Raw genomic sequence first — 23,352 nt, 5'->3', positions numbered from 1 at the left:
CCTTTTGAAAATCTAAATATACCACACCCACTAGCTCTCCCCTATCCACTCTACTAGTTACATCTTCAAAAAATTCTATAAGATTCGTCAGACATGATTTTCCTTTCACAAATCCATGCTGACCTTGTCCGATGATTTCACCTCTTTCCAAATGTGCTGTTATCACATCTTTGATAACCGACTCTAGCATTTTCCGCACCACCGATGTCAGACTAACCGGTCTATAATTCCCTGGTTTTTCTCTCCCTCCTTTTTTAAAAAGTGGGGTTACATTAGCCACCCTCCAATCCTCAGGAACTAATCTCGAATCTATGGAGTTTTGAAAAATTATCACTAATGCATCCACTATTTCTTGGGCTACTTCCTTAAGCACTGTGATGCAGACCATCTGGCCCTGGGGATTTATCTGCCTTTAATCCCTTCAATTTACCTAACACCACTTCCCTACTAACATGTATTTCCCTCAGTTCCTCCATCTCACTAGACCCTCGATCCCTTACTATTTCTGAAAGATTACTTATGTCCTCCTTAGTGAAGACAGAACCAAAGTAGTTATTCAATTGGTCTGCCATGTCTTTGTTCCCTATGATCAATTCACCTGTTTCTGACTGCAAGTGACCTAAATTTGTCTTGACCAATCTTTTTCTTTTCACATATCTATAAAAGCTTTTACAGTTAGTTTTTATGTTCCCTGCCAGCTTTCTCTCATAATTTTTTTTCCCTTTCCTAATTAAGCCCTTTGTCCTCCTCTGCTGGCCTCTGAATTTCTCCCAGTCCTCAGGTGTGCCACATTTTTTTGCTAATTTATATGTTTCTTCTTTGGACTTGATACTATCCCTAATTTCCCTTGTCAGCCACGGGTGCACTACCTTCCCTGGTTTATTCTTTTGCCAAACTGGGAAGAACAATTGTTGTAGTTCATTCATGCAATCTTTAAATGCTTGCCATTGCATTTCCACCGTCAACCCTTTAAGTTTCATTTGCCAGTCTATCTTATTCACGTCTCATACCTTCAAAGTTACCCTTCTTTAAGTTCAGAACCTTTGTTTCTGAATTTACTATGTCACTCTCCATCTTAATGAAGAATTCCACCATATTATGGTCACTCTTACCCAAGGGGCCTCGCATGACACGATTGCTAACTAACCCTTCCTCATTGCTCAATACCCAATCTCGAATGGCCTGCTCTCTAGCTGGTTCCTCGACATGTTGGTTCAGAAAACCATCCCGCATGCATTCCAAGAAATCCTCTTCCTCAGCACCCTTACCAATTTGGTTCACCCAATCTATATGTAGATTGAAGTCACCCATTATAACTACTGTTCCTTTATTGCACGCATTTCAAATTTCCTGTTTAATGCCATCCCCAACCTCACTACTAGTGTTAGGTGGCCTGTACACAACTCCCACCAGCGTTTTCTGCCCCTTAGTGTTATGCAACTCTACCCATATCGATTACACATCCTCCAGGCTAATGTCCTCCTTTCTATTGCGTTAATCTCCTCTCTAACCAGCAATGCTACCCCACCTCCTTTTCTTTCCTGTCTATCCCTCCTGAATATTGAATATCCCTGGATGTTGAGCTCCCATCCTTGGTCACCCTGGAGCCATGTCTCTGTGATCCCAACTATATCATATTCGTTAATACCTTTCTGCATATTCAATTCATCCACCTTGTTACAAATGCTCCTTGCATTGACACACAAAGCCCTCAGGCTCGTTTTTACAACACTCTTAGCCCTTATACAATTATGTTGAAAAGTGGCTTTTTTTGCTTTTTGCCCCGGATTTGCCTGCCTGCTACTTTTACTTTTCACCTTACTACTTTTTGCTTCTACCCTCATTTTATACCCCTCTGTCTCTCTGCACTTGTTCCCATCCCCCTGCCACATTAGTTTAAAGCCTCCTGAACAACAGAATGCCCTGCAGCCTCTCTGAGACATCTCTGAAACTTGCACCCAGGCGGCCACAGAAGCTCCTCTCTATTCCCTTTACAATGGAATCTCCTACCACAACAGCTTTGCAACTCTTTTTCTTGCTCTCATGTGCAGCAGGGCCATCCATCATCCTAGTTACTGCTACCTTCACCTGATGAGTCATCTCCCCCAACAGACTCCAAAGCACTATATCTCTTTTGGAGGGAGATGACCGCAGGAGACTCCTGGACTATCTTCCTGTTGGTCACTCATTCCCTATCTTTCCTTAGATCCTTAAACTGTGGTGTGACCAACTCACTAAATGTGCTATCCACAACATTCCCCGCATCTCAGATGCTCCAAAGTGAGTCCACGAGCAGCTCCAGTGCCACCATGCGGTCTATCAGGAGCTGCTCCCGGACACACTTCCTGCACACATAGTCTTCAGGGACACTGTCAGCCTCCCTGAGTTCCCACATGGCACAGGAGGAGCATGGCACAGGTCTGAGCTCACCTGCCATGACAGAGCAACGAATGTTAGTGGAAGAGGACGGGAGAAAGGGAAGAGCCCGCCGGGGAAGTCGAAGACTGTTATCTGTGAATCTCTGTGAATCAGTTCTTCGCCGAAGCCCCATTTCAGCCAATGCCCTCTCACTCCGCTACCTGCTCCGAACACTTCCCGCTGTATATGGTGGTCTTCTTTTTAAACTTTTCCCGCTCTCTACTGGCTGATGTCATTCGCCTGCACAGTCTTGCCTCTCTTCAACCGAAGTAATAAAATGCCTTCATTCTGGAAATTCCTTCAGACACTCCACTTGCAGCCTTCTTGCTTCAAATTCATTTGAAAAGATTCATTTGAAACATAAAAAAATTCCAGATATTGGAAATTTAAACTAAAGTATGCTGAAGATCTTCAGCAGGTCAGACAGCATCTGTGATGACAGAAATGTAGTTGATGAAAGATCAATAGTCCTCCATCAGTTCTGAATAAAGGCAGCAGTAAATGAAAACCTAAAATTTGTAGATGCAGAATTCTGAAATAAAAACAGCTAGGCTTGTTTTACATTGAGTCATACAGCCACATAGAATGGAAACAGACTGTTCACCATGTCGATCAATGGGCTCATATCCTCACAAAAGCATTTCCCAGCACAGTCTAAAGTTTTCTATGCCCAGGCAATTCGAGTGCCTGATTCTGCTTCCATCACTCTCTCAGGCAGTAAGTTCCAGGTACTCACCACTCTCTAGGTCAAGGGTTTCTAACTTTTTTATGCCATGCATGTTCTGGCCACTGGGCTTTTGCTGCCCTCTCACAAAGTTGTCGGCTGTCCACTCTATCTATGTTTCTCATAATCTTGTACACCTCTGTCAAGTTGCTCCTCATCCTCTGTTGCTTCATAGAGAACAGCCCTAAGCTCACTCAATCTTTCTTCATAAGACATCTCTCATCCAAGCAGCATTGTGGTAAATCTCCTCTGCATCCTCTGTAAAGCTTCCATGCTCTTCCTATAACTTCATGAATAGATCTGACCAAGTGTGGTCTAACCAGAGTTTTATGGAGCTGCAATATTAACTCAGTGCCCCAACTAATGAAGGCCATCACACCATATGCCTTCTTAACTATCCTAATAACTTACATGGCAGCTTTCAGGTATCCCAATATCCTTCTATTCCTGCACACCATTTACTTGTAGAACCTGCCTTCAAGTTTGATCTTTCAAAGTATATCTCTTCACACTTTACCAGACTGAACTCCATCAACCACTTCTCTGCCAAAGTCAACACTCTGTCCATATCCCAATGTAGCCTACAGCAACCTTCCCCACTTATCTACAAGCCTCCAATCTGCATGTCATCTGCATGTTGGTAGCCCACCCTTCCACTTTCTCATCCAAGTCACTTATAAAAATAACAAAGAGTCAGGGCCCAGAACAGATCCCTGCAGAACACAACTAGTCATGACCTCCAGGTGGAATATGCTTATATTACTACCACCCTCTGCCTATTGAGGGCAAACTTATTCTAAATCCATGCAGCCAGATTTCCAAGAATCCTATGCCTCATGACTTTCTCGATGAGTCTACCACGGGAAACCTTGACAAGCACTTTACTAAAATCATTGTACACCACATCCACCACTCTATCTTCACCAATTTGTTTTGTCACCTCATCAAAGTCAGGCTTGTAAGGCGTTACCTGCCCTTCACAAAGCCATATTAACTAACACTACTAAGAATATGCTTCTCCAAATGCCCATAATTCCTGCCCATAAGAATCTTCTCCATTAGTTTGCCCATTTTTGACATAAAACTCACTGGCTATGCTTCCCATGGTTATCCTACTCTTTTCTTGAACAGAGGAACAATATTTGCCATCCAGTTCTTTTGTACTACTCCCGTGACCAGGGAGGATCTGAAGATCATTAATGCCCCTACAAACTTTTCCTTTGTTTGCCACAGTAACCTTGTCTGGTCCCAGGATTTACCTACCCTAATGTTTTTGGAAGTTCCAATACTGTCTCTTTCTTAACCTTGACATGCTCCAGCACAGTAACTTGTTCTCTGCTAAACTGACATTTGTTAAAGTCCCTCTCCCTGGTGAACAATGAAACAAAGTATTCATTATAGACCTCCACAACCTGTTCCACCTATTGCCATGTTTTCCCCTTTATCCATGACCAGTGCTACCCTCAATCTCTTCAACCTTCTATTCTTCACATACATGTAGAACACCTCGGTTTACCCTTAATCCTACTTGTCAAGGCCTTCTCACATTTCCTTCTAGCTCTGTCCTAGCTTTCTTATATCTTAAATCTTAATTGCTTCCTAAATCATGCATCCCTCTTTCTCTTGACTAGAAGTGCCACCTCACTTGTCATCCTTTCCCTGTCTCAGTGGGACAAACTTCTTCCCATTTGTTGTTAGAAAGTGAGCTGATAAAAAATGCCTGTTGTTGAAGAGTCTCACAAAATTGTCCAACATGAACTGTACTCATTATCTGTAGTAAGCACCATAGAGATGCCATATTTGGTAAAATATTCATTGAACTTGTAACAAACTGTGAGTGTTCTCCAAAAAATTTACGTTTTTCGTTGGTGCTATCAAACAATCAGATATTGAAGGTGGCGATATTGCTTGTGTTAAAATATAATTAAGACACAGTATGATACATGATGGTTGAAACTCCCAACAAGATAAGACATTGCATAATGGCTGAGCCCACAGTCTTAGCATGGAGTGATGCATCAACTTCATAATGTAAGAAATAGACTCCATAACTCAATACATTACTTAATGCATTAGAGGAACTAACTTCCCTCTTCACTTTTATACTGCATTCTAACTTTTAAGCAGACCATCCAGTGCCCACACAAAATGCTGGAGGAACTCAGCAGGCCAGGCAGCATCGGCATCTACAGAAAAAAGCAAAGTCGAAGTTTTGGGCTGAGACCCTTCGGCAGGACTGATGAAGGGTCTCGACCCAAAACAACAGCTATACTCTTTTCAATAGAGGCTGCCTGGCCTGCTGAATTCCACCAGGATTTTGTGTGCATTGCCTGGATTTCCAGCATCTTCAGATGTTCTCTTGTTGGTGACAGATATCTTCTTGTTTTGCGGTAGCTTGGTTAGATCCTATTGACCTATTGAGTTTGACTAACTGAACTGAACTAAAAGCACAAGCTAGGATGATAGTGGAAGTTGGAATAGATGCATTATTTGTTTAAACGATCTTGATTTTCTAAATCAAGTTACATTCTTGGGAAACAAAATGGGAGAAGAATTAAGCAGAAGCATACATCACCTTCTGTGACCTTTACATCTTTTGTGACATGTTAGATCCAGTTGTGAATGTTCCCTCCTCAAGCATACTGAACAGGTACAGACTTTTTTGACTTCTAGATGTTTGCTGTTATTTCCTGTAAATATGTCATCTTCTTCACTACCAGGAGAATGGAATTATTGATTATGTTACCCTGTGCTGAAGTGAGCAGGTGTTGGTGTCAGGAAACTGAGAGCCTTTTTGATGTGAACATTAGCTGATGAGATCCAGCATCCCTCATGCTTTATCCACCACCACTTCTACCTGTTCAAGATGCATAATTTCTCTGACATTAAATGTACCTTTGAAACCTTGAATGGATGTATTGTCCTGGCCCTTCCTCTAATTCAGACATGCTGCACAAAGAGATCTCTGGATTCTCAGGTCTCTTTACTATCTGCAAACTATTTCTCCCATAGCCTTATGCTTTAGGCTCTATGAATTCCACCCTCCTGCTTCCAAGATCACCTTAACTTACTTTTTCTTCTACTTGCACTCTTCTCCACACTCTTTCACAGCTGCATTCTTGCCTTGAAATTTTCATCCTCCGTTCTTACCTAACCCTCATAACTCTCCTATTTGCTTTGACACCAGACTTTCAACATCCTTTCCTATTTCATTCCCCTCTCATCCTACCCACTTGCATTCGGCCACATTTCCCTAAGCTGTACCTAACATTCTACTTATAGTCTTACATTCTAGCATGACTACAATGAGTCACGATTTCAAAGCGCTCACCATTCTAGTTCACTTCTTTATCACACAATTGCCCTTTCCCAGGACTTCTCCCACCCATGACTGACCTGATTGTAGAGAGCACAGATATGCAGAGCTGTGTTCCCCGAGGCATTCTGTGTGCTCATGTCTGCTCCATAAAACAACAGGTGTTCCAGGTGTTGCACATGCCCATACCGGCAAGCCTGAATCAAAACAATGGACAGTTAGAACTTCAGAAGCTTATCACTGATATATTTTCAATCAATCATTCAGCCTGTGAGTGCCACTGTCACTGACTGTGACTGCTTTTATTTGTCTTCTTTACATGACTTAAAAGAATTAGAACTTTGCAACTCAGCTCTGATTAAGGGAGTTAGAACCAATTTAAAGAAAAAAGAATTTTCAGAATTAACGTACAGAAACAATATGAAGAGATACATTGGACCGATTTTATAATCAAACTACTTGAGGGCTAGCAATGAGAGTAAGTCACCAAGGGGAGGGGAGACGAGTCCTGTCATATCTCTAAACCCATTATACCATATAACCATATAACAATCACAGCACGGAAACAGGCCATCTCGGCCTAGTCCATGCCAAACTCATAATCTCACCTAGTCCCACCTACCCGCACTCAGCCCATAATCCTCCACTCCTTTCCTGTCCATATACCTATCCAATTTTACCTTAAATGACACAACTGAACTGGCCTCTACTACTTCTACAGGAAGCTCATTCCACACGGCTATCACTCTCTGAGTAAAGAAATACCCCCTCGTGTTTCCCTTAAACTTCTGCCCCCTAACTCTCAAATCATGTCCTCTCGTTTGAATCTCCCCTACTCTCAATGGAAACTGCCTATTCACGTCAACTCTATCTATCCTTCTCAAAATTTTAAATACCTCGATCAAATCCTCCCTCAACCTTCTATGCTCCAATGAATAGAGACCTAACTTGTTCAACCTTTCTCTGTAACTTAAGTGCTGAAACCCAGGTAACATCCTAGTAAATTGTCTCTGAACTCTCTCTAATTTATTGATATCTTTCCTATAATTCAGTGACCAGAACTGTACACAATATTCCAAATTTGGCCTTACCAATGCCTTGTACAATTTTAACATTACATCCCAACTTCTATACTCAATGCTCTGATTTATAAAGGCCAGCGTTCCAAAAGCCTTCTTCACCACCCTATCTACATGAGACTCCACCTTCAGGGAACTATGCACTGTTATTCCTAGATCTCTCTGTTCCACTGCATTCCTCAATGCCCTACCATTTACCCTGTATGTTCTATTTGGATTATTCCTGCCAAAATGTAGAACCATTATACCAGACTGGAAGTACGTAAGCCATCTTTCAATCCCAAGAATTGCTCAAGGAAAGTACTTTTAGCGATATTTTCAAGGTTTTCGCTATTCCAAAAGCATGCTCTTCAACCAATTTGATTAATTCCATGTAATGTCTGATGGTATCTGATGCAACAAATCCTTAGGGACTCAGCTATTTGTGCCATGATGCTGAAAAAATGTTCCAGGATTAGACACAGCTTGAAACAAGTTGCTACGTTAAAGCCACGTAAATAATCATTTGGAAAACTAGCCAGGATATCCTGTCTCCAAAAGGTAGGATATCCAATTTGGTTAAGTAACTCTCACAGTTTTATTTATAATTGGCAGCAAGTTGATACAAGGTGCCATTAGCAATGTTGCATACTTATGCAGAAATAACTTATCAACAATACTGAGCTCCAAGTTTCATTATAAACCTTAATATCAAGACAACATTTGAACAAACATGAAACCGAGAGGCCAGATTAAACGGAAATCAATGACAATCAAAGGGGGGTAAAGAAAAATGGTCACTTCTTTGTGCAGGTCAATCAGTCAAACTTAACCCAAGATTCAATGTTCAATTACATACTCAGTGCATCAGATAATGGGACAGTATGTGCTTTGCAATTAAAAACATATTCTTGAGAATAATGTAGTAGGTAAAGAAAGTGAAATCTGCTGTTTTTTAATGAGTTTTAGTTCAGATTGGGCATATAGTTATATAGAACTTAAATGACACCTGATAACCTCCAATAGATGTGATAAATGATTTCTATAAAGACTGATCACAGAATCTTGGCTTGCACTGTGTATGAAGGACTTGCCAACAATTTACTCTCAGTCGTACTCAGTGGGTCATAAAGACAAAATACCTCCCAAATTCTTTGCTTAGTCAAAAGATCTTGAAGAAGGAACTGCCAACCGTCTTTACTATGTTGGGAGTATATCAGGACGTAAATAAACATCTGACTCTGCAAATTTAAGCTGGCTCAGTTCCTTCTTGAATACTCCAGTTGGCATCTTATGTTCCCAATTCCAACTCCAGCAAAATGGGTGAGCTCCTGCTATTGAACTCAATGGGAATGGAAATGGAAAGGAACAGATTGCATTGCATGTTTCCAAGTTATCAGTGCATCATTCATACATTCTGTTTCCTATCAATCATTTTACCTGATGGATTTCCTGCCAACCATTTTCATCCATGCAGCCTACATTGGCACGGTCATGCAGTATCAGTTCACAGCAATAAGGGTCTCCTCCCACCATTGAACTATGGTATAAAGGTGTTAAACCCCGGCTGTCCTTATAATCAGGAGAAGCACCCAGATCTAACAGTGTCTGTATAAAAAAGACATACAAGTAGGTTACAAAGGTATGTAGTATCACATAGCATTGTATGATGTACAATCAATAGAATTATTATTTAGGATGTACAAGCACAATACATTTATAACATTTGCTCACTCACAAAACATAGTTCCTAAGGATAGTACAAACAATGCAGAGTTATTATTTTACAATTGAATAAATTGAAGAAATACAAGACAGTTAGGTGCAAGGAATTAAACAGAGAAGTTTCAGAGGCATTGCTTCTTTTGTTGAAGGCATCTACAAAGAAGGTTCAAAATCCTTAAATCAGAAGTACACTATTCAAGAGTAACATCAGAAGCATTCTTTCATAGAAAAGGCAGAGGTATTTTAGAACTCTCTAACCTTTCGGGTCAAACATAAGTTTCAGGATTCTAACAAATTTTTATTTTGTTTTAGAGTCTGGAACAAAGGTAAATTAATAATAAGTAAGTGTCGGTCTACAATGAGATAATATATACTGTATAGATATTGGTTATTATCAACGTTGGCCAGGTCACCAGGACTCCCCTATTTCTGAATACGTTATAGGATCCTACAGTTCCACTATAGAGTGAGAGATAAGATCTTAGATCATCCTCTAATTTAACTGGCAATTGCTCTAACAGTGCAGCCATCGTTCAATACTGAAACAAAGGTGGTGTAAGACCTGGAGCAAGGATCAAGTCAATTGACTGAAAGATCAGAAAATGATCACTGTATCTCATGAACATACAACACACACGCATTGTCTTTGAGTCACCACTAATGGAAATGCAATACACCACTCTAGCTCCTTTAGTCCTTAAAAATATTTAACTAACGTTCTGTATAGATACAGATTTCCAGATACTACCATCAGTAAGGACCTAAGAGCAGCATTGTTCAACATTGCCCAGTGGCTGAACAGCAAGAGACCTACTGGACATAAGGATCAACTGTTTCAATCCATTAAAACGTGTTGGGCAAGTACACAAACATTGAGTAGGATTACTGGAAGAGTGGTTTTCAAATCTGGAAAATAAGTTTGGAAGTAGTGGTTAAAACACACCTGGATTATCACTTTCACATCGGGGCATTATATTTTGGGTGGGATACAAGCAGAAATTTATAAAAGTGATACCTGGACTCCACTGATTAAATTATGAGTTCAGATAACTCAAAGTAGAATTGCATCACCTCAGAATTTAGAGGATTAAAGGACAAGCTGACTGGCTTTCAAAATATTCGAAGCACTGATTCAGGATTCTAAAATTAGGGGATATACACTGAAAATTGGAGCTTTAGATTTGTGTTAGAAAATTCAAAGCACAGCAGAAATTTAAACAATTTAGACTATATTGGTCAATAGTCAATTTTAATTTGAGATTGAAGGACTTTTTATTAACCAAAGGTATTAATGGAAATAGGGCAAATAAGGTGTTTAATTACAAATCAGACAGATTTGACAGAACAGGCTTGAGGGATAAAATGACTTACTCTCATTTCAATATTCAGATCCTCATGTTCAATAATCCACCAAAATTGTGTAGATTGGGGGTTGGGGCAGTGGTAAGAGGTGGAACTGGCAAAGCAATATTGTGGCTCCATGTATTACCATGTGATTTTTGTGCATTCACTTCAGAGTGCAACTCGTGACTCACTAGCACCATAGTGTCAGGTACTCACCAGTATTGCAGCATAATGCTAGTTGACGTGAAATTGTGTTCACATTGTTAATGCAGCTCAATTCATGTACTAAGTATCCCTGTGCCATGAAATCACATGATCAGTGTTGATGGAGTGTGGAATTGACTACTTACTATTAGTGCTGTATGATTCTGACATCGTACGGCCTTGTGTAAAGCTGTTAATCCATCCCGGGTCCTAAAGTCCAAATGGGCTCCCCCACTTTTCAGCAACTTGATGATTTCAGATGTGCTCTCCAATTGTGCAGCCAACGTTAATGGACATTCTGACAGTAGTGACAGGTAATATGGGAATTAGATCAGTAAATTACTCTTTCAAAGTCAAAACCAAGAATGAATGTATTAACGTAACTTATGTAGAGTGTAACATTAAATCAATGATCAGGAGTTCTCATAAATATATTGCCATTGTAGCTATAAATGATCCAACAGTTTTCTCCATAAGATTAAACAGGAAGTTTAAGATGAGAGTAGATAGAAGAATAAACTCTTCTTAGGCTTTCAGCTGGGTACAGGTATTGATTATAACTGACGTTTTGATGACAAACTCTGCAATCTTCATCAGGGATGATTTTAAATAGAGTTTAAATGGATGGGTTAGAGGGTACAAGTCAATGAGAAACATATTATTTAAATAGGTAGATATTGTGGTACGTACAGTAGATGTACATGAAAGTTTATGAGGAGTTAAGGTTTTTCAATGCAACAGCAACACAGGCATACCCCAATAAAATAAAAATTCCCCAAGTATGACCTGTTCTCTAAAACAAGGAAATACTGGATCTGACTAATTGTTGTCCACCTAGCCTGCTCTGAAAAATGCCATTGTCAGTGTTATCAATTGGTATTTGTTCCCCAACAAGTTGTTCTACCATTATAGCTTTGTTCCAAACACAAACAAATGAGCTGAATTTCAAGGTGAAGTGAATTATTGCTCTTGACGTCAAAGCGCTTTTTGACTGGGTGAGATATCCTGGGTGAACCATTGATCAGATCTCTATTGGACTTGTCAGAGACTGGGTTTCCTGTAGTGAATGATTCATTTCCTAAGGCTCTTCCATCATCCACTTGCCACAACTCTTCAATCTGATGGAATACTTGCCACTTGATTACAGCTACATTACCAAAAATGCTTGGTACTATCCAGAATAAAGCCGATGTGTAACCTATGCACTACATGAAATATTAAGAACCATTTCGCATGTGGCTGACATGTGTAGTAAATGCAGCAGTCCTGGAGTTATAGGTAACTCCACGTTATGAGATGGTTGCATCCCTAGGAAACAGTTCATTTCACAGTTTTCTGTAAGATGAAGGCACATCATCTGCACGTGTCAAGAAACACATTGAAAAATAAAGTGTTGGATTATTTACATTTTCCCCCACATGTTCCATAAGCATGCATTTTATTTTGTATCACAAATGTCTGGGTTGTGATTTATAAATTCCACAAAAGCAAATTTCCTTAATCTAAATGCCCATCAAATGGGGGTCACCTGAAGTACTTACCTGCACATCCTAAATCTATTACCTCTACCATCAAACAGACTTAGAGTATCAGACACTGCAGATTCTTCTCTGAATCAACAAACATTGAGTCTAAGTCCAAGAACATAGCACCTAACAACAATCTGAAAGAACTTTCACTAGAGGGCTGCAAAATTCAAGGAGTGGCACATCATCATTCTCTCAAGGAATTGGTAATATATAGCCACAAACTAAAAATTAAATTAGAAAGATCAAGAATCATCATTAAATATCAAGAAAATCAAAGGGAAATCCACGATTGATTGGGACACATCTTGTACAAAGAAAGATGGTTTTGTTAACTGGGAGTCTATCCGCTCAATACCTGATCATAGTTGCAGCTGTTCCTCGATACAATGACCTACACACAATCTTTCTAAGTGGTTTCATCTATGATTTTACATCCACTTAAACTCCGGAAGATGATTGTTGATGATGGAACAATATTCGATTCCATTTGCAATTCCTACGGCAATGCAGAAGTTGATATCAAAATCAACATCCTAGGGAGTTCTATTAACCACAAGTGTAATTGAATGGGCAACATAAATGCTGTGGCTACCAGGGCAGGTTCAAGGCTGGATGTTGCACTGCAGGTGATATCCCCTACTAACCAAAAGATTCCCACCAGTTGCAAGGCACATATCAAGAAGTGTCACACATCTGATTGAGTTCTTTTAGGAAGTAACCAAGAAGGTCAAAGAGTTCAGAGCTGTGGACATGTTATTTATGAACTTCTGTAATGCCTTTGAAAAGGTTCTGCATGATAGGTTGCTAAGAAAATTTTGATCACAAGAATTCAGAGAGAGCTAGCTACTTCACTATATAATTGGTTTGATGATAGAAAGCTGAGAGTAATAATAGAAAGTTATTTTTCAAACTACAAACGTTTGTAGAAGCTCATGATTAAGTGGTGTATCCTGGGCCTGTTTTTGTTTATCATCTATCAGTGATTTGAATGAGAAAGTATAAGGTACGCTTAGTAAGTTTGCTGATGACACTAAGTTAGATGGTGTTGTTGACAGCAAAGATGACTATCAAGAATTAGAGAAGTGGGAAATAATCAGGTGGGAAAGTAGGCTATGGAATGGCAAAATGTGCTTCATTCAGATAAGTGCAAGGTGCAGAACTCTGGGAAAAAAAATGAGGCTAGAACTTCCACAATAAACAGTTGGACATTGGGGAGTGCTGCAGAACAGAGAGACTGAGGACAACAAGTATAGTGGTGCTAGAAAATTTGTGAACCCTGCAGAATTTTCTCGATTTCTGTATAAGTAGGACCTAAAATGTGGTCAGATCTTCACATAACTCCTAAAACTAGATAAAGAAATCCCAATTAAATAAGTAACAACAAAATTACCTGTTCATTTATTTATTGAGAAAAATGATCCAATATTAGATGTACTTCTTGGGGAAAAAATATGTGAACCTCTCGGGTAATGCCATCTACAAAAGCTATTTAGAGTCAGGTGTTCAAAGCAATGAGATAAGATTGAAGGTTTGGGCTGTAGAGGTGGCTGCCTTATAAAAATGACAGGTTACTGACAGAAGCAACACACACAAAATGCTGGTGGAACGCAGCAGACCAGGCAGCATCTATAAGGAGAAGTGCTGTCGACGTTTCGGGCCAAGACCCTTCGTCAGGACTAACTGAAAGAAAAGTATGAGATTTGAAAGTAGGACAGGGAGGGGGAAATCAGAAATGACAGGAGAAGACCGGAGGGGGAGGGATAAAGCTAAGAGCTGCAAAGGTGAGTGGCAAAAGGGATACAGGCTGGAAAAGGGAAAGGATCATGGGACGGGAGGCCTAGGGAGAAAGAAAGGGGGAGGGGAGCACCAGAGAGGGAGATGGAGAAAAGGCAAAGAGTAATTGTGAGAGGGGCAGAGAGAGAGAAAAAAGAGAAAACAAAAAGGGGAGGGAATAGTAAGTAAATAGATAGATAGATAAATAAATAAATAAATAAATAAATAAGGGGAGGATGGGGTAAGAAGGGGAGGAGGGGCATTAACGGAAGTTAGAGAAATCTATGTTCATGCCATCAGGTTGGAGGCTACCCAGCCAGTATATAAGGTGTTGTTCCTGCATTCTGAGTGTGACTTCATCTTGACAGTAGAGGAGGCCATGGATAGACATATCAGAATGGGAATGGGACATGGAATTAAAATGTGTGGCCACTGGGAGATCCTGCTTTCTCTGGCGGACAGAGTGTAGGTGTTCAATGAATTAGTCTCCCAGTCTGCATCGGGCCTCACCAATATACTAAAGGCCACGCTGGGAGCACTGGACGCAGAATACCACACCAGTCGATTCACAGGTGTAGTGTCACCTCACCTGGAAGGACTGTCTGAGCCCTGAATGGTGGTGAGGGAGGAGGTGTAAGGGCAGGTGTAGCACTTGTTCCACTTACAAGGGTAAGTGCCAGGAGGGTGATCGGTGGGAAGGGATGGGGGGGGACAAATGGACAAGGGAGTCGTGTAAGGAGTGATCCCTGCAGAAAGCAGAAAGAGGGGGGAGGGAAGATGTGCTTGGTAGTGGGATCCTGTTGGACTTTGTGAAAGTTATGGAGAATTATATGTTGGACCTGGAGGTTGGTGGGGTGGTAGGTGAGTACAAGGGGAACCCGATCCTGAGTGGGGTGGCGGGAGGATGGAATGAGAGCAGATGTGCGTGAAATGGGAGAGATGCATTTGAGAGCAGAGTTGATGGTGGAGGAATGAAGCCTTTTTCTTTAAAAAAGGAAGACATCTCCTTTGACCGGGAATGAAAAGCCTCATCCTGAGAGCAGATGCGGCAGGGACGGAGGAATTGCGAGAAGGGGATGGCATTTTTGCAAGAGACAGGGTGGAAAGAGGAATAGTCCAGGTAGCTGTGAGAGTCAGTAGGCTTACAGTAGGTATCAGTAGATAAGCCATCTCCTGAGATGGTGACAGAAAGATCAAGAAAGGGGAGGGAGGTGTCAGAAATGGACCAGGTAAATTTGAGGGCAGGGTGAAAGTTGGAGGCAAAGTTAATGAAGTCAATGAGCTCAGCATGTGTGCAGGAGGCAGTGCCAATGCAGTCATCGATGTAGCGAAGGAGAAGTGGGGGACGGATACCTGTATAGGCTTGGAACATGGACTGTTCCACAAAGCCAACAAAAAGGCAGGCATAGCTGGGACCCATGCGGGTGCCCATGGCTACATCTTTGGTTTGGAGGAAGTGGGCGGAGCCAAAGGAGAAATTATTGAGAGTAAGGACTAATTCCGCTAGACAGAGGAGAGTGGTGGTAGAGTGGAACTGGATAGGTCTGGAATCCAAAAAGAAACAGAAAGCTTTGAGACCTTCCTGGTGGGGGATGGAGGTATATAGGGACTGGACATCCATGGTGAAAATAAGGCAGTGGTGGCCAGGGAACTTAAAATCATTGAAAAAATGCAAAGCATGAGAACTGTCACGAACATAGGTGGGAAGGGATTGAACGGGGGGGATAAAACAGTGTCGAGGCATGTAGAAATGAGTTCGGTGGGGCAGGAGCAAGCTGAGACTAGGGGTCTACATGAACAGGCAGGTTTGTGGATCTTGGGTATTAGGTAGAAACGGGAAGTGTGGGGTGTGGGAACTATGAGGTTGGTGGCAGTGGATGAGAGATCCCCAGAGCTGATAAGGTTGGTGATGGTGTGGGAGACTGTGGCCTGGTACTCCTTAGTGGGGTCATGATCGAGGGGTAAGTAAGAGGAGGTATCAGCGAGTTGTCGCTGTGCCTCGGCAAGGTAGAGGTCAGTATGCCAGATTACAACAGCACCCCCCTTATCAGCAGGTTTTATAGTAAGGTTGGGATTGGTGCGGAGGGAGTGAAGAGCCGAGCGTTAGGAAGGAGTGAGGTTGGAATTGGAACAAGGTATGGTGAAGTCGATTTGGTTGATGTCCCGTTGGCAGTTAGCAATAAAGAGATCCAGAGCAGGCAGAAGACCAGAGCAGAGTGTCCATGAAGAGGAGGAGGGTTGAAGATGGGAGAAGGGGTCATCAGTGGGGGTAGGAATGTCCTTGATGAAAAGTAGGCTCGAAGACGGAACTGGCGGAAGAAGAGTTCAGCGTCATGGTGTACGCAGAATTCACAGAGGTGTGGGTGCAGGGGGACAAAGGTAAGGCCCTTACTGAGGACAGAGAGTGGAAGGTTGGAGGGGATGGTAAAGACCCGGCACAGATGACAGCTGGGATCAGAAGGGGGAGGGAGGCTGGTAGTGTCAGTGGAGAGGGAAGGGTTGGGGTGAGAGGAAGATGGAGCCTCTAAGGGCCCAGGAGCTGATGATGGGATCTGAGGGAGAGGGGATTGCAGAGTGGTGGCGGCGGAAGGGGGGACAAGAGTCACAATCATAGCACGTGAAGATCCGGCCTGGAGTTCAAGGCTGGACTCGCAGTTGGAGGCTGTCCAATCGCTTTGAAGGTGTCCATGGTCATTGGAACCCGCATTGATGGTTACTGACAGAACCTGCACTTCTCAAGAAAGATACATTTATGTGCACCATAAATCTAAAGACCTGTGTGTTCATCAATCAACAATAAGAGAAGATGTCTATGAATGAAGGAAACTCTGCAACTTTCTCTAGGAGTGGGTGTCCTGCAAAGATCACACCCAGAGCACAGCATGCAATGCTGATGGAATGTAAAAAAGAATCGAAGGGTAGCAGCAACAGACCTGCAGAAATCTCTAGAACTTGCTGAATTCTCTGTTCATGTGTCCACTAAAAGAAAAATACTGAACAAGAATGGTGTTCATGGCAGTACATCATGGAGGAAGATATAGCTCTCCAAAAAAACAATGCTGCATGCCTCTAGTTTACAAGAGACCACCTGTATAATCCATAGCACTTCTTTGACAATATCCTGTGGACAGATGAGACAAACGTTGCACTTTTTGGCAGAAATGCACATTCCTATGCTTGGTGGAAAAAAGGCACTGCACACCAACAGCAAAACCTCATCCCAACTGTGAAGCATGGTGGAAGGAGCATCATAGTTTGAGGCTGCTTTGCTGCCTCAGGCCTTGGACAGCTTGCAATCGTTGGTGGAGCAATGAGTTCAAAACTGTATCAAGACATCTCACAGGAGAACGTTGTGGTAGCAGGTCATCACCTGAAGCTTCATAGAAGTTGGATAATACAAGATAATGGTCCAAAAGACGAGAGTAAATCAACAACGGAATGGTTTAAAAAGAAGAAAACTCATGTTTTGGAATGGCCAAGCCAAAGTCCTGACCTTTATCCCACAGAAATGTTCTGGAAGGATCTGAAGCAATCAGCTCATGCAAGGAACCCCACCAGCATCCCACAGTTGAAACAGTTTTGTAAGGAGGAATATCCTAAAATTCCTCCAAGCCGATGTGCATGACTGATCAGCAGTTACTGGAAACATTTGGTTGAAGTTATTGCTGTACTAGGGGGTCGTGCCAGTTACTGAAATAAAAGGTTCACGTATTTTTCCAACAAATACTTGTAATGCAGTTTTCTCAATAATTAAGTGAACAAGTATAATGTTTTTGTCTTATTTATTTAATTGGGTTCTTTTTATCCAGATTTAGTACTTACATGAAGATTTGATCACATTTTAGGTTATATTTATGAAGAAATAGAGAAAATCCTACAGGGTTCACAAACTTTCTGGCACCACTGCACATAGTTCCCCAAAAGTGGTGTGATGGTCAGACACTGTGGTGAAGGTAGTTTTTAGCCCACTGGTCCTCATCAGTCAGGGCATGGAGCAGAGAAGATAGGATGTTATGTCACAATTTTACAAGATGTTGGTGAGATTATATTTGGCAAATTATGTTCAGTTTTGGTTACCTTGCTATGGGAAAGATGCCATTAAGCTGGAAAGAATGCAGCAGAGGTTTATGAGGATGTTGGTGAGACTTAAGGGACTGAGTTATGAAGTGAGTCTGAGCAGACTGGAACTATATTCACTGAAGTGCAGGAGAATTAGGAGTAAACTTTTTGAGATGCATTAAGTCATAAGTACATAGATAGACTGAATATGCAGTCTTTTTTGCAGGGCTGAGAAATGAGGAACTAGAGGACTTTGTTTCAGGGTGAGAAGGGAGAGATTTAATGGGAATATGAGGGGAAACTTGTTCACTCAGGGGAGTTGTCCATATGTAGAATAAACTGCCTGAAGCAGGTTCATTAACAACATTTAGAAGGCACTTGGGTACAGATGGGCCAAACACAGGCAAGTGTGACTAGCTTAGATGGGGTTTTAGTTTGTCATGCACCATGGAGTCAAAGGGCCTGTTTCCTTATGTATGGTATGTATGAATCTATGAGTTGAAGTTTGAATATTCTTCGCTAATTTGGTTGAATGCAGCTCCAACAACTCTCAACATGTTGACATTACTTCTGTTCATGCAGCCCCATTAATTAACGTACTACTCTGATCTATTCTAAACATTAATTCCCTCCACTAATAGCAGAACAAGTCTGCAGCATGAAATATCTACAAAACACACTCCGCAGCAGGTACAAAGGCCTTTTTGATACCGCATACCTCTAACATCATATTAATAGACACAACGAGCACAAGAGAATGTTATCACTTGCAGTTTCCTTCTAAGTCTCACACTGACTTGGAATTCATGCATCATCCATAGACCTAAATACTGAAATTCCTTCTCAGGAACCACTGGCATTAAATGGAAACCAATTAAATGATGGTTGAAATACATAACCTCATAAATGACTACCATGTACACTATACACACCCCAACACACTTAGAAACATGGAAACATAGAAAACCTACAGCAAAATACAGGCCCTTCGGCCCACAATCCTGTGCTGAACATGTACTACTTTAGAAATAACCTAGGGTTAACTCTCGCCCTCTATTTTTCTAAGCTTTATGTACCTATTCAGGAGACTCAAGACCCTATCCTATCCGCCTCCACCACCATTGCCAGCAGCTTGTTCCACCTTGTTTAATATGTTCCTACAACCCATGTGCACTTTGTCCTGAATCAGCCATAAACACAATTTAATTTCCAAATTGAAAACAGAATACAGAATATTGAGAAAAGACAATGAAAGAAGCAGAATCAATGACAAAATGGTTAAATGGTGAATGAAATAAAGTTTAGGGGAAAAATGACATGCTAAATGCTGTATGAATCTTTACATGCTAAAAGTCTGACATTTTAGAAACTTCACTCAATCTCTATGTTCAAACTAGAATTTCATTGTCTTTCAATTGATAAATATATGCAGAAATTGATGTCACCTGCCTCAATGCAGGGATAATGGAATTGACTCACCTCCACTGTCGGGATCATGGAAGTTTGGATCCAATCCTTTTTCTAACATTTTCCCAATCTTCTCAACATGATGGTACTGGATATATTCCATAAACTTTTTAAGATTTGCCTAGTAAAGGAGGCAATAAAAAGTAACTGTATATATTCAAACCCTTTCAATGAAACCGGAAATAAAAATATGAATAATTGTGTTTTATTTCAAAGTTCAAAAGGTTAAAGTTCAAAGTGCATTCATTACACTGAACAATAAAGATTTAGTTTCTTGAATACTTTTGTGTGTATCTTATGGATTTTGGACTGCTGATCAGTAAAATCACCATGAAATTTCCCATTAAACAGACCATTTTCTTAAATTGCCTATATTTGTTATTTCAATTCATAATTCAAGTCACAATAACCAATGCCATGACTAATTTTGTTCGATCACAAATTAAACAGGTCATCGATAACAGGCAACTCACAGAACTTCTAGTAGGACTGGAGAAAATTGCATGGAAGTCATTCAAGGATATTGTTATTGCTTGGCAACTGCAAAGCAGCTGGTTGACAACATGCTTCAACCATGGAGTGCAACAAGTCACTGAGGATTCATTTTCTGCATTCCCATTTACACTTCTTCCTTGCAAATATTGTCGCTGTCAGTGACAAGCATGGTGAAAGGTTTCACCAGGACATTGTGGTAATGGAGAAACGGTATCAGGGCAAAGGGTTTCCATCAATGCTGGCTGATTATTGTTGGACACTTAAGCAAGAAGCCTCAGACATTGAGAACAATCGAAAGTCATCAACCAAACATTTTTAACTTTGTTGAACTAATGCAAATTATCAGCACCGTTATACAATTATATTCAATAAAAGTTACTTTGTTTCTTCAAATTCCTATATGATACAAGTTACCTGAAATAATATTTGTGTTTAGTTTCAAGCCGTGTATCATAGACAACATTCATACCTACGTCAGGCTGCTGTTTATTGATTACAGCTCAGTGTTCAACACGATCATATCTTCAGGACTCATCAACAAGCTTCAAAACCTGGGCTTTTGTACCTCCCTCTGCAACTGGATCCTTAACTTCCTCGCTGAGAGACAACAGTCTGTATGGATAGGAGATAAGATCTCCTCCACATTGAAAATCACGAGAATGTGTACTTTGCCCATTGTTCTCTCTCTACACCCGTAACTATGATCTACAAATTTGCCAAAGACACCAGGGATGGCAGAATTTCAGATGGTGACCAGGAGGCATCTGAGCAAGATAGAGCAGTTGGTTGAGTGGTCTCACAGTAAAAACCTTGCACTCAATGCCAGTAAGACCAAAAAATTGATTGTGAACTTCAGGAAGGGAAAGTTGATGGGACACACACCAGATGACATTGAAGCATCAGCAGTGGAAAAAATGAGCAGTTAAAAGTTCCTGGTGTCAACATCTCTGGGGATCTATCCTGGGCCCAAAATATTGATGTATTTACAAAGAAGGTACGACACTGGTTATATTTCATTTGAGGAGAATTGGTATGCCACCAAAGACATGCACAGATTTCTACAGAAGTACTGAGGAGAACTTTCTAACTGGTTGCATCACCATCTAGTATGGAGAGGCAGGATCAGGATCAGAAAAAGCTGCAGTAAGTTGTAAACAAAGCCAGCTATGTCATGGGCACTAGCCTCCCCAGCATCCAGGATACCTTCAACAGCTGGTGCCTCAAAAAGGCAGCATCCATCATTAAGGACCCAAGACACCCAGGACATGCCCTCTCCTCACTGCTACCATCAAGCAGGAAGAGCAGGAACCTGAAGACACACAGTCAATGTTTCAGAAACAGCTTCTTCCCCTTGCCATTAGATATAGGATGTATGTTTTGCAAAGTACTGCTGCCACAAAACAAAAACTTTCATGACATGTGCCAGAGATATTGAAGCTCATTCTGATTCAGATTCTTTATATTCATGTTTATCAGCCATGTACCTTCTCTTCCCACTATAAGTTACACAACCAAGTTCATACTAAAATCACGTCTAAATGGTCCTCAACAAAAGCTATAATCTCCATTTTATCCTTGAAAACTGTTGTTACATAAGTTGAGATATCATTCATCTTGCAATATTTCTCTCAATGTATAATAAGTAACAGAAAATAAAGAAAATATCAACAAGCATAAAAAATTATTTGTAATAAATGGTATGAAGACTCCAACGCACAGGATGGAAAGACAGTGCAAAGTGTTGCAGACACACCAGCTCCATCTTGTACCCACGAATCCTCACCATCGAGGACACCTTCAAAACGCTTTGTCTCAGGAAGCAGGAACCTCATTAAGGACTCGCACCATTTGGGTCACGCCCTCTTCTTATAACTACCATCAGAAGGAAGATACAGGAACCTAAGATGCACATTGTTTTAGGAACAGTATCCTCTCCTCCACAGTGAACACGACCTCACTATTCTTCTTTAGCACAGTTTATTTGTTTTTTTATTGTAACTTAGAGTAATTTTTTTTATGTCTTGGACTGTAGTGCTGCCACAAAACAAAACTGCCATGATATATGTCAGGATAATAAACCTGATTCTGGTTCTGAAATAATAAAAGCAAATCCCGCTCAGAAGCAAACATTTTATTAACTTAAAGAGTAATAGTGCAATATTCTTGAGACCCCCTCAAGAACGGAAATGAACTTTTGAGTATACCTCTAGTGAAAGTTTTAGATTCAAGTATATTTGATATTCATGAAAAAGGGTTCAATTGATATCCAGAGAAAAAAAAGTGAATAGAATTTATTGATTATGTAACCTCCCTTAACTTATTGTCATCCATATTGGGACAACTAAGTTCGTCCATTTAAAATGTTGATACACATGAGACCCAAGGAAACAGCCTCAGAACAGAGGGGTGGTCCTACTAGAACAGAGGTAAGGAGGAATTTCTTTAGCCAGAGAGTGGTGAATCTGTGGAATTCTTTGCTACAGGCATCTGTAGAGGTCAGGTCTTCATGTATATTTAAGGCAGAGGTTGATAGATTCTTGGTTGGTCAGGGAATGAAGAGTTTTGGGGAGAGCAAAGAGTTTGGGGCTGAGAGGAAATTTGGGTCAGCTATGATGGACTGGCGGAGCATTTTCAATGGGCTAAATGGCCTAATTCTGCTCCTATATCTTGTGGCTTTATGCAGTTGTTCTGTAGACTTCTTTGTTTCTGTGCATTGGTGTCTCCATACTTTCATGCTGAATATTCTAGGAAAGTAGAGGTGCAGTTACATCTTATTTGTGGTCATCCAGTCCCTCTTTCCCCACAAGGAGGTATTTTGTAGCACGACAACTTCAAGAAATCTGCTATTCACACAGCCACCGACCTTGTAGTTACACCAGTGAGGCTCCAGCGTGATCCATCCTAGATTTTTCATTTGTCACTAGCTGTCAATTCAATGGAACTGATAGAATATAGAACAATACAGCACAGGACCTTCAGTCTGCAATATTTGTGCTGGACGTGACCAATTAAAAACTGATTACCTCTGCTTGTTCATGATCCTTATCCCTCCATTCCTTTCATATTAATGTGTCTAACTAAAACCATCTTTAAGTGCCACTATTGCATCTACTTTCACCACTACACTATTATCCTGTTCCAGGCACCTACCACCCTCTGTGTAAATAAAGCCTTGCCCCATATATCTCCTTTAAACTTCTCCCTCCCCCCTTAATGCATAAACTCAAGTATTTGACACTT

General features: G+C 40.9%; 1 protein-coding gene across 9 annotated transcripts in view; it reads right to left on the bottom strand.

Moving 5' to 3' along the window:
- Positions 1 to 23,352, bottom strand: part of shank3a (SH3 and multiple ankyrin repeat domains 3a) — a 1,267,872-nt gene that overhangs the window by 639,117 nt on the left and 605,403 nt on the right. For all 9 annotated transcript variants that reach the window (XM_059986981.1, XM_059986984.1, XM_059986980.1 and 6 more), the window contains 4 exons: positions 19,630 to 19,738; positions 10,936 to 11,087; positions 8,957 to 9,124; positions 6,539 to 6,655 (listed from right to left, as the gene is read on the bottom strand). In XM_059986981.1, coding sequence (XP_059842964.1) covers positions 6,539 to 6,655; positions 8,957 to 9,124; positions 10,936 to 11,087; positions 19,630 to 19,738 — 546 coding nt within the window. The remainder of the gene's footprint in view (positions 1 to 6,538; positions 6,656 to 8,956; positions 9,125 to 10,935; positions 11,088 to 19,629; positions 19,739 to 23,352) is intronic.

The sequence above is a fragment of the Hypanus sabinus genome, chromosome 13 (assembly GCF_030144855.1).
Source record: "Hypanus sabinus isolate sHypSab1 chromosome 13, sHypSab1.hap1, whole genome shotgun sequence".
NCBI classification, from domain to species: domain Eukaryota; kingdom Metazoa; phylum Chordata; class Chondrichthyes; order Myliobatiformes; family Dasyatidae; genus Hypanus; species Hypanus sabinus.
The sequence above is the reverse complement of the archived record's forward strand: the minus strand, read 5'-3'. Positions and strand labels throughout refer to the sequence as shown.